Here is a 16,355-nt window from a genome sequence, read left to right as displayed (position 1 = left end):
TCACACCAGTATTGACAGCTGATTGTAAATTTTGTAGGTAATCTACCATATGCGAACGGGTAGACTAATTTTGTGGATTTATTGGTAATTAATGCATATGTGAACGTACTTTTAATGTGTTATACATTAACATTCTCTGCAGGTTGTATTGAAAATAATAAAATTACATCTGGCAGTGCCCTATGCGGAGCTGTTAAGTTTTGACAATCAATTAGGCTGCCCATGCAATTCGTAAATACGCAAACTGACAGCTAACAGCTGTCAAATGTCGATTTCCTTAAAACATTATTTTTCATTGCACACGTACATTTCATCCATTAGTAGGAAAAATTTGGTAAATATTTTTGATTAACGGGAGGAATCTCGGTTAAAATGTCGGCATTTTCCGAGTCGGCTTTACTTAAGAAACTGGAAGAACTAAATTCTAGCCAGCAAAGTATTCAGACTCTATCTCTGTGGTTAATACATCATCGCAAACACCATGCCCCAATTGTGAAGACTTGGTTGAAAGAGCTGCAAACTGGTAAGATTTAATACGCTGAGAGTATTCGAATTGTCATTTTAATGTAAATTGTTGGAAATAGTTTCAGAAGGCAAAAAGCTAACGTTTATGTATTTGGCTAACGATGTCATACAAAATAGCAAGAAGAAGGGTCCCGAATATGGTAAGGAATTCTCACATATTTTGCCCAAAGTATTTACGCACATCGGTGAAACCTGTTCATCGGACAAATTGTTTGGAAGTCTCGGGCGTATTTTGAATATTTGGGAGGAACGAGGTGTTTACGATTCTAAACAAATTAAAGAATATCGTGGGCGTTTGAATAAAGAACATAAAGATAGTGCAGCAGCAACCAGTAGCGCCGCAGCAGGTGAGAACAACACAAACGGTAGTCATGGGGGCACCAGCAAAGAAAAGTCTGAAAAGCGTGAAAAACGTAAACATGAAGAAAGCAAGACGAAAGTGAAACGGTCGCGTCCACAAGTGGCAGTAGAAGAAAAGCCTAATATTAGTCAAAACGGCGATGCTACTCATTTAAGTCCATACCTACCATTGGGCGAGCCCCCAGAGCCCGAAGAATTGATCAAGGCATTAGCAAATATTGAGAATTCTGCTTCAAGTGATGCTGTTGTTCGTGAACGTATTGCAAACTTGCCACCAGAAATATCTGAAATAGGTTGTCTCAGTAAGTTGGAGGACAAAGATGCAGCAAAATCGTTGGCTAAACAGGCAAGCATTTTAGTATAGTTGCTAATCATTGTACTGTAGCTCATTTATCCGAATAAATTGCATCTCGTCTCACAGGTTAACGAAGCTGTTCTTCTACTGAATGAGTATAATACACGGCTAGCGGCTGAAATGGAAGAACGCACAAAATTGGCTTCTATGTTAAGAGACTTTCAAGCGGAACAGAAAGAACTTTTAGCTCAAGCTGAAAAACGTTTAGAAGTGAGTAAAAACTTAAAAATGGTGGTCATATATTAAAATGCGTAAACAAAATATGATAATATTTTGGTATTGGTAGGTTGATTAGAAATTCCATCAAACTATTTCCATTATCAACATAATCTTCTAGTCTTCGCTATATTTTCCAAATCCTACAGTGGCTATTAAAAATTAGTTATGCTTGTGTACGTTTCTATAAAACTAAGTAGTGTTTTCGCGCGCTATAATTATGTTTGCGAAGCGGATAGTTTTTGATAACTATTTAAAACTATCAGCTTTGACGTCCTCTAAACTTCAGAGAGGTAAGGTAATTTGAGGGGTAAGCTGAAAGTTTCTGATGGAAATTTTTTGCCGGCAGGAAAAACAAAGCTGATCAAACACAGACGGTTATAATTTAAGCAAATTAAAAAATTTAATTTAGTTTTGGAAATATAAATAAGTTTATATTAAAAAGTAAGTAAATCTACTTAAGACTCTACTGATTGTGCCTGGAGAACAGACGTTCAGCTATATCTGAAAGTTCCTTTAGTGCGTATGACTGAATTCACTTAGCAGTGGCGTAGCATAACGGGGGATAATTTTGTAGGATCTACTTCTGTTGTTGTTGTTGTAGCAGTATCTTCGCCCTGTCAGTGTAGTGTAAATTACCGGTCGTCTTCGTCTAGCTCATCTAACGGTAGGCCCAGGAAACTGGCAGTTTCGACGGGTTGGGTCCAGAGGGAGAGAGGTGTTAGATGAGTGGGTTTGATGGGGCATGTGAAGAGGTGGTTAGTGTTGTGCGGGGTACCTTCACATGCAGGACATATGTTTAGTATGTCGGGGTCGATTCTGGATAGGTAGGAGTTTAACCTGCTACAATATCCAGAACGTAGTTGTGCCAAGATTACGCGGGACTCTCGAGGAAGCTGGAGCTCTTCGTCTGCGATAGGTGGTGGTTGGACTCCGATAACGGCATTCGGGGGTCGGGAGCTTAGGAAGGTGGTAAGTGTCTCCCGATGAATGTCGTTAATAGCCTGCCTGTATACTGTCCGATCCTGGAGAGGTCTGTCCGTTTTGTCCTGGATCTCGTCCACGTAGTTGAGGAAGTGTCTTCTGATGTGCCTGGGAGGTGGCTCAGGCTCGAGCAGGTGTCTGCATGGGTGAGGCCTACGGTGACACCCAAGCAGAAACTGCTTGCCGAGCATTTTGTTATGCTCCTTAACCGGGAGCATGTGCGCCTCGTCATGTAAATGGTGGATAGGGGACATCAGGAGACATCCTGTCGCGGTCCTGATGGCAGTATTCTGGCAGGTCTGAAGCTTCGTCCACTGCGTATCACTGGTTCCAGGCGACCAGACAGGCGCGGCATAGTTCAGAACCGGTCGGCCTATTGCTTTGAAAGTCGACAGCAACATTTCTTTGTCTTTGCCCCAAGTGCTGCCGGCAAGCGACTTGAGGACCTTGTTGCGATTCTGTACTCTCGTTGCAATAGCGGTTGTGTGCGCCGAAAAGGAGAGAAAGCTGTCAAAGGTGACTCCCAAAATTCTGGGGTTGTTTATCGTCGGAATTGGGGTATCGTCGACGTGTACCTGAAGTGGCAGCTTGACCTCCTTTGTCCAGGTGGTAAATAGGGTCGCCGTGGATTTAGTGGGAGAAAGTTTTAAGTTTCTCGCAGTGAAGAAGCGAGAAAGGCTGGCGAGGTAGTCGTTTACTTTTGAGCATAGGCCATCAATGTCATTGCCCGACGCCATTATCGTGCAGTCGTCGGCATATGAGACCAGTGAGACTCCCTCTGGTGGCTGGGGGAGTTTCGAAATATAGAAATTAAAAAGCAAGGGTGAAAGGACACCACCCTGCGGTACTCCTTGCTTTATTTTTCTCTGTTTTGAGGTTTGGTCTCGAAATACTACCGACGAGTGACGACCACTCAGGTAGTTGGCGGTCCACCTCTTCAGCCCTGGCGGGAGTGTCGACTGTAAAATGTCATCTAGTAGCGTGGCGTGGCTGACTGTGTCGAAAGCCTTTTGTAGGTCCAACGCTACTAGGACAGTCCTCTCGCAGGGGCGGTTTTGGTTAAGGCCGCGGTTTACCTGGGTGTTTATGACGGTGAGTGCCGTGGTGGTACTGTGCACTCTACGGAAACCATGCTGGGGGCTGGAGTCAGGTGTTGAGTGAGGAGTGGGAGTAGAAGGGCCTCAAGTGTCTTCACTACTGGGGAAAGGAGAGTTATCGGACGATAAGACTCCCCTTGGTTGGCGGGTTTCCCAGGCTTCAGCAGTGGGACCACTCTCCCTAATTTCCACTTATCAGGAATGATGAGAGTGGCCATAGACAGGTTGAAGACCTTTGTGAGATATTCTACTCCCAATGGACCCAGCTTTTTCAGCATCAGCATGTTTAGTCCGTCGGGGCCAATGGCTTTTGATGGTTTCATGTGTTTGATGGCCCCCTGAACCTCGTCGCTGGTGAAAGTAAGCGGTGCACTGTTGTAGGGCAGTTTGTGCAGCCGTCTGGTGGCACAACGTTTGGATCTGTCGACCGGAGGATGCAATATAAATTGCCGGCTAAAGTAGCTCGCGCATCTCTTCGGGTCCGACGAAGTACGACCGTTGAAGGTGATATCCACCTTGTCGTTGTGCTTCGTCGGGTTCGACAGGGACCTTACGGTGGACCAGAGCTTGCTCACACCAGAGGTGAAGTTACAGGACTTCAGATGCTCTACCCATTTGGTCCGCTTATGTTGGGTGACCAGTTGCCGGATCTCCAAATTGAGATCCTTTATACGAGGATCCCCGGGATCGGCCTGGCGTAGACGGTCACGCTCGTTTGCCATAACGGCTGCTTCGGCTGGGAAATTGGGACGTAATTCCCGGATCCGTCCAGCAGGTATGAAGCGAGCCGCGGCGGCTGTAATCGCCTTGCGGAGTGCGCGTTCGCCTGCGCGCACATCGGTGGGAGTGGGTAGGGCTGCGAAGATGTTCTCAGTAAATTCCGCGAATCTGGTCCAATCAGCTTTGTTAAAGTTGATATATGACCGGTGATCCGCGGAAACAAAATCGGCGGGTCTCTCGATCGAGATGATAATGGGCAAGTGGTCTGATGCAAGCGATAGCATAGGTCGCCAGGTTATGCTATTTATCAGTCCAGCGCTAGCAATTGTTATGTCAGGCGAGCTGCTACAATTGCCCACTACCCTAGTGGGGGCGTCGTCGTTTACAGTGCTGAACGTCGAATCGTCTATCTGCTCTGCCAATAGCTGTCCCCTACGATCATTTGGCAGGCTTGAATGCCAAAGATCGTGATGCGCGTTAAAGTCACCTACTACCAATCGGTTTTCTCCCCTGATGAGCGCACCAATATCGGGGAGATATCCTGCCGGGCAGCAGGTGACAGGGGGTATATAAATATTGTAAATTTCGAGCTCGGCATCGCCTGACCGGACAGCTATACCTTGACGTTCTAAGGTGCTGTCCCTGCGGTCGATGCCTTCATCAATAAGACGATACTGCACTGAATGGTGTACTATGAACGCTAGGCCACCACCGTTGTCTCGCTCGCGGTCCTTTCGGTGCACGTTATAGCCGTCCCTGGTAATCAGGGGGGAGCTAGCGTGCAGTTTTGTCTCTTGGACCGCAGCTATCTTAATTCCGAACCGACTCATGAAGTCGACTATCTCGTCAATCTTACTCGTTAGTCCGTTGCAGTTCAGTTGCAAAAGCTTGAAGCTTCGCGGGAGGGTCGTCGTAATTCGGGGTGTGAGGGTTGCGTGATGTTGTCTGCGTTGGTCCTGCTGTGCGTTCCGCAAAATGGGGAGTGGCAAAGGATCTACTTCTTTTTTCCCCCAGTGGTGCCGCCCAGCAAGTCCTTTGTGAGGTCGTTGCAAATTGTTTAGAGGAAATGCTCCTTCCAGTAACCATTATCTTTCATGTTCAAATGTTGACCCGCAGGTAAAAAATCTTGGGTATAGTACGCCGTAGCCGAATGGCTTGGTGAGTGACAACCATTCGAAGTGCGTAGGTTCGAATCTCCGTGAAACACCAAAATGAAGAAAAAGTGTTTTCTAATAGCGGTCGCCCCTCAGCAGGCAATAGCAAACCTCCGAGTGTATTTCTGCCAAGCAAATGCTCCTCATAAGAAATATATATGTGCCGTTCGGAGTCGGTTTAAAAATGTACAACATCAAGACGCATGCCTCGGCCCAACATCCAAAAAAGGGGGTAAATGCCAATTATATGTATATACTAGGATCGCCCATACGTCGAAATTTTGACGTTATTCGACGTTATATAAATACGGAGAGCAAAATTTAGTCTTACCTTTTTTAGTATTTATAGTCATAGAAAAAATTTTACCATTTCACCTGTATTAAGCGATCTTATATTGTGTATTTTAAATATCATAATTTTTTTATTCATGAATTGAAAACATTTAATTTCATGTATTATGGAATTTTTTTTTTTAAAAACCATAATAAAAAACAATCATTAATTAATCCATGGCCATCATAATTTCTGAATCAAATTTATAATAGTATTGATTCACGATATATAAGTTTCCAGTTGTTTCACCAACTTTTATATCATGATACATATTATGACATGATATATCATAATACAGGTAAAATAGTGCGATTAATTTTACCTGCACCTATTCACTTATGTATCTTTTTTAATACATTGTGCAAACCGTCTCCACGTATGCTATCCATTGGCATATGTTTCAACTTTTTTCTCTGACTATAAATACTACAAAAAGGTACGACAAAATTTTGCTCTCTGTATTAATATATAGATTTATATATAGTACGACGTTCTGTGGTACTTTCGTTTTATCCTTCGTTATTTCGATGGCTTTTTCTGCATACGAAAATATACTTATTTGATGATTTATATACAAATTTCGAAGGCAGAAACAAAACTATTAGTAGATATAATTACATAAGTTGAGGGCCTTGCCTCATATGTACGTATTTCACCCATGCATAAAATTAGCATAAGCATTAAATAATTGTTTCTTTATTTCTATAGGAATACAAACAAAAGCTTAATCGAATGGTTGCGGTACAGAAGGAAATACGTGATCATCTGTCGAATTTGCCAGACTTAACCCAGCTACCGGATGTGACTGGTGGTCTAGCACCACTACCTTCTGCTGGCGATCTTTTTAATATACATTAATTATTATAAATTAATTGGTTGTACTGAATGCTATTTTATTCTAATTATTCAACTGAGAACTACACAAAAATCCTTTAATTATGTACATAGACACCAAAAACTAAAATTATTGTAGAATTTACAAAAGAATTACAAATTCAATTACATGAAATTATAATTCTTTAATAAATATTCCTTTAATCTGGCTTATATATGTAGATACATACTGCATACATACATATAACATATAAATGAGTATTCGTTTTTTTATTTCAAAGTTTTCGATTTAACATTTGGTTATGTACTTGAAGTAAGGTATTTATCTTTGAAATCTTTGTTTCATTGGAGGCAAAATTTAACTTCAGTCGAAGTTTTAGCATGAAGTTATTAAAGTGCTGAAAGCTACAACGCCTAGAATAAAAGCTAAAAATGCTATGTTAATGTGTATATAAATTTGAATACGAATCCAAAGTGTTCGAAAGTGAACGACTATCCCTCCAGTCTTTCTCGCTTTATCACCTAGACGAATTGCAGCAAAAGGTTACAGTCGACGAGAAACCAAAACCGGATGTAAACAACCCCAAATTATTTAGGGCCACATTAATAATTTGTTCCCTTCTCGGCAGATACAACCGAAATTGCCACTACATAGAAAGTCTCAACAAGACCCTCAAGTCGCTATCCGATGCCACCTGAGGCAAGAAAATATAAATGTTGCCGACGACATTTGAGCAATTAGCCGACTGGTTCTGAATTATGCAGACCACTCCAAGGTAGTCAGAATACTGCCATCAGGGCAACTTCATAACGAGGTTACTATGCTCCCAGGTGAGTCAGGTGGTATCTCTTAAACTACACTGACGAGATTCCGGACCGGACACATGTACTGGAGCAGACATTACATAGACAGACATTGAGCTGAGTCTGATAAACTTCCGAAGCTCCGCCCCCCTGCCGAATCCGGAGTCCAACTACTACTCATCGCAGACGGAGAGCTTCAAATGCCTCGTGAAACTCGCGTTATCGTGGCATAAGGATGATGATGGAGAGCATGATATAGAGCCAAAAAATGCTAATAAAGTTTTGGAAAATTGTGATGGCAATTTGCGCTACGGAAAGCTGATTCAGAGAATTCAATGAATAAAATAGTATTTCCGAAAAAGTGGGAATGTTCGATGTGCATGTAAAATCCCCTCTACTTTAATTAAGAAATCTGTCTGATATCCGCTTTGGTGGAAGTATACACATTTTAGACTGTATTAGCCCTGGCTATTTTATTTAATCTTGGTAACGTTAACTTTTTAATCTGTCCTGTTTCTGATTGTTACTCTTATGGTAAGTGCACAGAAGAATTGGGAACCATGAAGTACCATTGTAGCGACTAATTTGGGTGGGCGGTTCGTTTGTTAGTTGCTGGAATTTCTTTTATGCTTTGGTCCCTAGCCAAGTGAGATCATATTTTTGGCCCCCATAACCTTAAAAATTGTGGGGAAACGTTCCGAAAGAAATTTGATTCACTTTATATTTTTTTAGCCTTATATTTGAGCTTAAAATAAATAAATAAAGCCCCTAAGTATGTAGGGTATGTCAAGAATATTGCAAATTGTGCAGTGAGAAAACACGATTGGCGTATTAAGCTTACGTAAAAATGTGATATTAATTCCTGTTTAATGCATAGAAGAATTGGCCTGACCATTCCACTTTTCAACGAATGCGATTATGTCTGCCACTTTGCTGCCAGGCGACATCTTGAGTGCTACAGTAAATTTGCTCCAAACGTCACGATTAGCTTGGCGAATCGACGACTGAAAAGTGACGGGCTGTCGGCTACGTACAGGGTAAGCGCTCAGTATACAAGGTTGTTCGTCTAGTCCTAAAGCTGACTCGTATAGTCCACGGTCATCGGTAGGTAGCACCTTAATTTTTGGAATATCAAATATTTAATTAAGAAGGAAATACTAACAATATGCAAATATGTATACAAATCATATTGATCCTTCTTTTATTATTTTTTATGCATACATACAAATCAGAAATATACCTGATCCACCTGCTGATCCATGCTTATCGCTAGCACCCATTCGCGTATTTCTTCATGTAGATTGGGATCGTTCTTTAGATGCAAGTCTTCCGGCAATGGTACTGAACTTGGAAAATCTGTAGCTGCCAAATCAGAATGATCTACAAGGTGTCCAGAACCTTCCTCAATGGCTTCGCACACGTCCAGGTAATGGTTGAGCATAACAAAAGCTTCTGCCTCACGACCAGCATTGCGCAAATCGTTTCCAGCTTCATAGAAACCTTTATCCACCGGTATTATATCCGTGTAGCGCAGCAGAGCAATGGAAATACGAGCAGCAATCGGGTGTAAGGACTGTACAGGCCTACAAGCGGAACGCACAGCGTAATAATGACTAATTATCAAAAATTTGTCAATATTGTTGATAATTTGTGATTGTGCGTGCTCAGAGGATTGCAGTGACTTCAGTAGTTTGTATAGGAAATCGCGCAAGTTTCTCCACTGATCTTCCTTGGCCTGCTCCTCGCGCAAAGCAAAACAATCCATTGCTATTCGAGTGTAAATGTTGAAATTGGCCTCCATTGGTGGTGCCCCATAGGTAAGATAGAGGTTCAACGCAGTCAGACAGTCACCTTTGCGTATAAGATGGGCGGCATAAAGAGCGACGTATTTCTGTAAAACCGCTAGATTGATTTGTTTGGCCTTATCGATACAACGAAGCCATTGACCTTGTTCGGCTAGCATATCCAAAGCGCTCATTATGTCTATATCAGCCAATTGCTCTACGTTGCCTTCGGTCTTGAGCCGCGACTTTTGCTGCTGCTCCACGTAGGTCATTAGCTCGGGGTCTAGTTCCTTAGCTAAACGCCGCGCCTTTGACCATTGCTCGGCGCGTATGAATACCTCTACAGCCTCTTTGGGCATATCAGCGGCTAAATACAGCTGGGCGGCTGGACCGATTTGTTTGATTTGCAATAGGCGGGGCCCAAGCTGCGTTGCTACTTCGATTGCATCTTTGCCCTCCAAAAATTGATTACATATTTCGGCCGCTCTTACCAGAGCGCGTTCCACAGCGGTCACATCGTCTGTATTTGCTGAGTCGATTTGCATGAGACATTCGGCGGCTTTGCGAAACTCCTCACGCTTGGCGAATTCAGCTGCTTTCTGTAAATAAGCGCGCGAATCATCAAAGCGTTCGATATTACGGCGTTGCTCCTGTGCTTGCAAACGGCGTAAATCGTTCATTGCTGAAGGGTAGTGCTCCTCGGCTATGCGCAGTGCCTCATCGAACATACCCTCGTTCTTGTAATGTTCAATTATCAAATCGGGACGTTGTGCACGAATCAGTAATGCCTCATAATCGGGATAGTTACGTGTGTCTAATGCAGCAGACGCTTGTCCAATCAATATATCACTCACTGCCTCTGGCATATGTAACTCGGCTACGTTTAGAGCCGCTTTCCAATCACCTGCATGCGTGTACATTAGTATGGCCTCTTTTGGCTTACTGGCTTTGAGGAACTCAGCCTCAGCTTCCTCGAACTTGCCTTCATCTTCCAAAGACATAGCGATTTTCATGTGAACCTCATCGGTGGATTTACCGGACAATCGACAAAGATCCATGGCGAAATCAAATTGCCCAGAATCGCATGCAAAGCCTACAGCAGTGTCTAGCAAACCAAGCTTGGTTAGCAAGCGTACAGCACTCTCGATCGGCATCGACTTCGCCCACATGTAAGCTACCTGGTTGCTTGCACCTTCTGTGCCTTTCTGTTTAGCCACACGATAACCATCTTCCCAACGACCAGATGAGCAGTACATATGCACGGCCGACTTCCAGTCGCCCGAGGCTATGAAGTGGACTTCAGCGATTTTGAACTTTCCTTTAGCTTCTAGTTGCCTTGCCAAGTGTAAATGAGTTGTATCAAGCAGTTCCTTGTGAAATCGTTCGACCAGACGTATCATAGAATCATATAGTTCGCGTCGTTTGTACATTGCGATCGCCAGATCTGGCTCGGATACAGCCAATAACACTTTTTCCGCATCGCGATACTTTCCTGTAGGCCCAGATAGGAAATTAATTTGCGATTTAGAAACTGCTATTGCATTTGATTATCTTACCTTGCTCTTCCAAGCTCTCAGCCAAATTGACAAACAAATCTCGCATTTCTTCAGCTTGTAGATATTTCTCCCCAATCGTGTAAGCCCTTTCCCACTTGCCATGCCGATTGAGCAACTCGATAGCTTCTTTGAACATGTTGGCGCGCACGAGCAAGTCTTCGGCACCATCAACATCTCCAGCAAAGGCCAAATGTTTGGACAGGTCTAGGGCATAGCGTTGAATTTCTGCTGGTTCATCGAGCACCTTTGCTATTTGCACTGCTTTGCGCCATTGTTTGGCGCCAACTGCAGCTTCTAGTGCCTTCTGTGTGGCGCCTGATTCTATGTAATGATTTATCGATGCATCTAACTGCTTGCGCGCAACCAACCAGTCACCCCATTCTTCTTCCAAACTTGTGACCTCGTCTGGTGCAACTTCACGCGCCAAGTCGAGGGCACGCGCATAAGCGCCACCCTTGCGGTACAAACCTAGCGCTACCTCTGGACGGGATAGTTTGAAAGTAATATCACCTGCCATCTCATACAGTTCTTAAGTTTTCGATGGGGCGAGAAATTTATGTAAGTAACTACACTTACTCATGTATAATAAGTCAGCTCTTTCTTTAAAACTTACCACAATTTATTAACCCTTCAGTAATTTTCAACATGAGTTGCTGATCGTCCATTAGATGAGGTGTTTTCATGGCCAGTCTTGCCGCTCGTGCTGGTTTATTGGCCTTTAAATATAGATTTAAAGCCTTTTCAGCTTCTCCCTGCTCTTCCAGCACTTGGCCGGCTTTTTCTTCTTGCCCAGTTGATAAAAGAAACTCCATTTGCTGTTCCTTTAGTTGTTGTAGACCACCGTAGCCACGTCTCTCTGCTAAATTAACCGCTTCGTCCCACATGCGAAGTTTCTTGTACATTTCCAGCGCTGCATAGATGTCACCTTGTTCCAGGTAAATACGTTCTGCTGTGCGTAGATCAGAGCTTAGCAACGCAAGTTTAGCACGTACCTCTGGGCACATAATACCGGGTGTGCCTGTGGACTCTTCAAATTTGTCTGCTTCTTTAATCATTTCATTCAAATAATATGCTTTGGAAACAATGCCCAAGGCTGCATAGCAACGTTGCGCCACGCGGAGATTCCCATCCTCAATAGAAATTGCTGCCAGATTGTGCCACATAGCCTTTGCGGCGGGCTTATCCCCAAGCGTCTCTAGAAAGAATATTGCGCGCCCAAAGTCACTGTCATTCACTGCAGTGCCGAACTCAACTAGGCCTTCGTCCAGCTGATATGTGTGCTCAGTTGGTCCTTCTTGAGAACGTACCACAGTACGACCCTAGTTGTAGGAAACAAATTTTATAACATATAATTTAAGTAGGATACTCGTGAAACTAACTGAGTCACGTGTCACTTCCATTACATCACCCCGAATGGCCATTAGCGTTACGTGCTCGGGTAGATCAATATTATACCATACAGCTAAGTTGTTACTGTTTTGTGCTACGACTACGTCGCTTTGTGGCACCCATTGCACGAACGAAATGTTGGAGAGAAGAGTTTGCTTCTTAACAGTGAATATGTCGATTAACACCAATCTGTGGGTGGGTGGGATCAATAGGAGAGCACAATCAGACAGTATTGCTACGAAGATAAATACTCTAAATACCTGAGTTTCTTATCACGAAACAATAATTTATGGGCAGTTTCACTTAATTCGATCCAGTCGATCTTGGTTTCGTGATTAACTTGACCAATAATGAGCTGGCTTATTAGGTCCACAATGCAAATGGTTTTGGCGTCGAGCAAGAATGCGAGTTTTTTATTGTTTCTTTAAATATAAAAACATTTTTAAGAAAAAATATCTTCAATTAAACATAATTCTTGCTTACTTCGTATTTCCACGTTCATTGAGACGCACTGATATAACATGAGGATTCACGAACTCCGTTCGTACCGAACCTAAGATCGTGCTATCGCCATACTCCACTAGACTAAGTTCACCCACATTGAAAATCAAGCACACATTCGGATTTTCAAAATAGAACCGTTCATGGCGTCCCGATGTAGTCCAAGGCACTTCGCTTACCAGGTTGCGTGTCAGGTCACATAAAATCATAGAATCCTCTGTGCGCGCAACCAGATAATTATCTTTACCCATAATGCGTACATCGTCAATCTCAAGTCCGAGCTGCGATTCGATTGTCATCTGCTCTGCCGGCTCTTGTAATGATTTCACCAACAATTGGCTGGGTGCCACAAAAATCAGTTCAAATTTGTCTTGCCATATAGTGCGTTTCAATACTGACTCAAAAAGAATAACTGCACCCGTTACAGAAGCGATTGCCAAGCTTTGCAAAGGAATTAAAAAAACTATAAATAAAACTGTCAGAAAGTGCTCATTTCGCAGCGACTCACCGTGCGCCATCGCGACGCCATTGTACGCATGTGACTGTGTAGAAGTGAGTAATATCTTTGGTTGCACTTTCATTCCAATCGGACAAACGTGGACTCCATGTGAAAATGCGTACTTTGTCGTAGCTGCCAAATGCCACAGCTTGACCGTTTGGGCTAGCGGCAGCAACAGTGATCTCTCGATCATTTCGTGAATAATCGAATGTGCGTACTGAACGCCCCTGTGAGATTAGAGCAAGATTTTATTTTACATTAAAAGTGGTTTATGAAGCAGATTCAACTTACCAAGGTATCGTAGAAAACTACTTTCTGATCACAGCCGCCTGCGCAAAAACCGCCTTGCGGCCAAGCTAAAGCAAAAGGCGGTACGGGATGCTGTACTAGACGACCCGAAGATTCGTTTGCATCATCATTAACGAAGTACCGTATAATTGTGCCATCATTGTGGCCAGAAAGAAAGCCCGTGCCTTTGGTATTTGAAGCCAAGGCAATGCAAATGCTCTCTGCAGAGTATAAACTTTGAGATTTGTTGCTCTTGCAATGTAACGCACGCACCTTGCCATCGTCAAGTCCTTGAAGTGAGGGAAAGGAAGAAAAAGTTGGATCTCTATGTAATTATAAACGTGAAACTCAACTTGGCGCTTCTCGATTGGAGAGTTTGTGTTTAGTAAAATATATAAATGGGTTCTTTATTAGGTGTTTTACCAAGTTTTGCCTCTTGTTAAGTGAGAAACTACAGTTTTATTTCTCTTCCGAACAGCAGGTGGGTTTTGCGAGGACCTTTTCGATAATAGAAACACACTCGGAGGTCTGTCTTTGTCTGTTGAGTGGCGACCGTTATTAGAAATACTTTTTCCAAAAGTACTTTGTGGTACACGTTCACGGTAAATAATGAACCTGGAACCAGGCTCAATTCGCGATTCAGCTGCCAAAAAAGTTCTTTCTTCTCGTTCTTTAGAGAATTTTTGTTATAGAATGACCTTGGACTAAATCTAAAGTAAATCTGCCAGTGAATAGTATGGATATTTAATTATTAGGAAGGTGAAATTGTTATCACAGTAGATCCTTTAAAATATATATAATATTTCTATAGAAAATAAATGTATCTAAGCACCAAAAGTGGGCGCTAGTAATGTGCCCGATGTCCATCTTTGAAAGAGTAAACCTTGCCATTAAACAAAGAACACGATTCCATTCAAATGACATCCTCGGTTGGCTTTACATTATATATTTTCATAAGCTTCGGCGCTTATCTCACTAACATCCGCTTCGATTTAATATTTCAACTCTTCAATGTCTTTGAATGGTTGACGTTAAATTTATTCTTAATAGCGCCCCACAATAAATAGTCTAGATTGTAATTGTTACTTCTAGGCGACCAATAAATTCAGCTAATTATTAAATTCTTCAAGGCTTTCAAATGTTTTCAATATTTCCCAACTTTGTTCAAATTATCTATCCACTTTCATAAACTAAATTTCTAACACATTATGAGTGTTACCTTAACCGTCACGGTCAGAAATATATATATAGTTCGAATTCCAAACGCTAGATGGACCACTACTTTATCCGCTATATCCTACTTTTGTTAAAAATAAGGTTTTATGTACCGCCAACGAACCTGCAATAATAACACCGGTCGACAACCAAATTAAAGCTGTAACTGCATTTGTTTGTGGAAATTTGTTGCATATAACTTTTTTCTCAGTCCATGACTCCCCCAATTTGTATACATATACGATATTATCACTTTGTCCCACGGCCAATTTAGTGGAATCCGGACTGAAGGCAAGACCGCGAATGACGTAAGAGTTTTTTCCGTTGGCTGGATTAGACGGTTTTGTTGAGAATTTATCACGACGTTCGCCAGCATCATCGTATAGCAGAATATGCCGATCGGCGGTGGCGACGGCCAGTTTTTGATGATTCGGTGACCAGGCTAGACCAGCAATGCGATTGAGTTGTTCCTGCAGCCATACCCAGGGCGAAAATTATGTAGGTGTGTAAATAGTATTTTGATGATATGACTACATTTAACTCACCTGCCCGTCTAACAAAGTTCTTAAATATTTTAACTGCATTTGAAATTTTTAAGTGTAGACACTTTAAATTTTAATAATTATAAAGTTACTTCTATTTATCGAAACAAAAAATTATTTCCGTATCAGAGTTTGACTGTAATTTTTCTTCTGTTGTGGCTGCATTTCGCATGACATCGGTCGCATCGTTGCCAAGGAGCTTTTAGCGTGTCTTTCAGGCTATCCGTAAACAAAGTTGTGGATGAAAATGTCCAACAGGTGGTCATTATACACATTCAGGTATCTTTAAAGGTTAAAATAATTCAGTCCTCACCAGTAGGCATTTCTTCCCCTTGGTCTTGCATCACCGTCGTCTTCCTGGTAGGAAACTAAGGGTTGATTACGTTGAGCTCATGTACTTACAACACATACATATGTACGTATTTTTCTATAAAATTCAGTGGCTTTCAAATTAGAAAATTATTATTCTCATCTTTTAATAAACAAATTTATATACTTTAGTTATAGCATGTAAAAAGTGGGTATGATTTTTGTATGATATTAATAATATTTATGTTGGAACAAAGTGAGATGGGGAGCAATATATGTATGTAAGTAGATATGGGCAAGTTTTATTATGGTAAGTGTACATGATTATTGAATTATTTTCAATACCAATTTACTTTGTGTAATAAGTTTCATTGAAGAGGCGTGGACGAACAGACATGACTAAATCGACACGTCTCAATATTACCATGTTATGTGCATTTAAGTACAAATATATATATAACTATCCCCTTATGCTATTATGTACATACGTACAAACATTCATCGTGCGAACAAAATCATAATACTCTTGTGTTCAAGAACGCGCTTGTATAAAAATATTTGGTCGATTTCTATTCTAGGACACTTATTTTGTTTACACCTAAACCTGCTGTGCTGCAAGCAACTTTTTAATGCGAACAACCATTGACACAACTCGTGAGCAACTTTAATTTCAAAAGCACACTTTATTCAATTCAACACGAATTTGCCGCATGAGGCCGCCAGGGGTAATTCCCAGCAAATTTCCCAATATTTTTATACATATCCTTTTTATCCGGCCACAGGAAATCTGTTATACAGTGGGGATTTCTGTAATGGGAAGTAATTGAGGTGAGATTTGGGAAAATTTTCGAGTACGCAGAGTGGTGCGCCTAACTAGTGTTCGAATTGT

General features: G+C 42.0%; 2 protein-coding genes across 4 annotated transcripts; one reads left to right on the top strand and one right to left on the bottom strand.

Annotated features, from left to right (window-relative positions):
- Window positions 1–240: 240 nt before the first annotated feature.
- Window positions 241–6,817, top strand: LOC128859790 (regulation of nuclear pre-mRNA domain-containing protein 1B). Its single transcript, XM_054096874.1, has 4 exons — window positions 241–523; window positions 585–1,231; window positions 1,307–1,450; window positions 6,454–6,817. The coding sequence occupies exons 1-4, from the start codon at window positions 373–375 to the stop codon at window positions 6,601–6,603; spliced, it is 1,092 nt and encodes a 363-aa protein (XP_053952849.1). The 5' UTR covers window positions 241–372; the 3' UTR covers window positions 6,604–6,817.
- A 12-nt stretch (window positions 6,818–6,829) lies between these two features.
- LOC128859789 (intraflagellar transport protein 172 homolog) lies at window positions 6,830–16,180 on the bottom strand. Of its 3 annotated transcripts, XM_054096873.1 has the most exons (13): window positions 15,959–16,180; window positions 15,471–15,525; window positions 15,161–15,376; window positions 14,740–15,085; window positions 13,404–13,690; window positions 13,122–13,339; window positions 12,596–13,054; window positions 12,373–12,534; window positions 12,103–12,301; window positions 11,337–12,042; window positions 10,724–11,251; window positions 8,624–10,659; window positions 6,830–8,498 (listed from the first exon to the last, which is right to left on the bottom strand). In XM_054096873.1, the coding sequence occupies exons 3-13, from the start codon at window positions 15,197–15,199 to the stop codon at window positions 8,250–8,252; spliced, it is 5,229 nt and encodes a 1,742-aa protein (XP_053952848.1). In that variant the 5' UTR covers window positions 15,200–15,376; window positions 15,471–15,525; window positions 15,959–16,180; the 3' UTR covers window positions 6,830–8,249. The 3 variants fall into 3 exon arrangements, with proteins under 3 accessions (XP_053952848.1, XP_053952847.1, XP_053952846.1); XM_054096872.1 differs by having other exon boundaries at window positions 15,161–15,525; XM_054096871.1 differs by lacking the exon at window positions 15,959–16,180 and having other exon boundaries at window positions 15,471–15,659.
- Window positions 16,181–16,355: the final 175 nt, after the last annotated feature.

This window comes from Anastrepha ludens, chromosome 4 (genome assembly GCF_028408465.1).
Source record: "Anastrepha ludens isolate Willacy chromosome 4, idAnaLude1.1, whole genome shotgun sequence".
NCBI classification, from domain to species: domain Eukaryota; kingdom Metazoa; phylum Arthropoda; class Insecta; order Diptera; family Tephritidae; genus Anastrepha; species Anastrepha ludens.
This window is presented reverse-complemented; position numbering and strand designations above follow the sequence as displayed.

Bases quoted from the DNA above. Each gene is read 5' to 3' on its own strand.
- LOC128859789 (XM_054096872.1), bottom strand. From the start codon at position 15,199: ATGCAGTTAAAATATTTAAGAACTTTGTTAGACGGGCAG. The intron at 11,252-11,336 runs GTAAGTTTTAAA...CGAAAACTTAAG, and splicing joins TGAAGGGTTAATAAATTGTG to AACTGTATGAGATGGCAGGT. The intron at 10,660-10,723 runs GTAAGATAATCA...CTGGGCCTACAG, and splicing joins TGAGAGCTTGGAAGAGCAAG to GAAAGTATCGCGATGCGGAA.
- LOC128859790 (XM_054096874.1), top strand. From the start codon at position 373: ATGTCGGCATTTTCCGAGTCGGCTTTACTTAAGAAACTGGAAGAACTA. The intron at 524-584 runs GTAAGATTTAAT...TGTTGGAAATAG, and splicing joins GTTGAAAGAGCTGCAAACTG to TTTCAGAAGGCAAAAAGCTA. The intron at 1,451-6,453 runs GTGAGTAAAAAC...TTATTTCTATAG, and splicing joins AAGCTGAAAAACGTTTAGAA to GAATACAAACAAAAGCTTAA.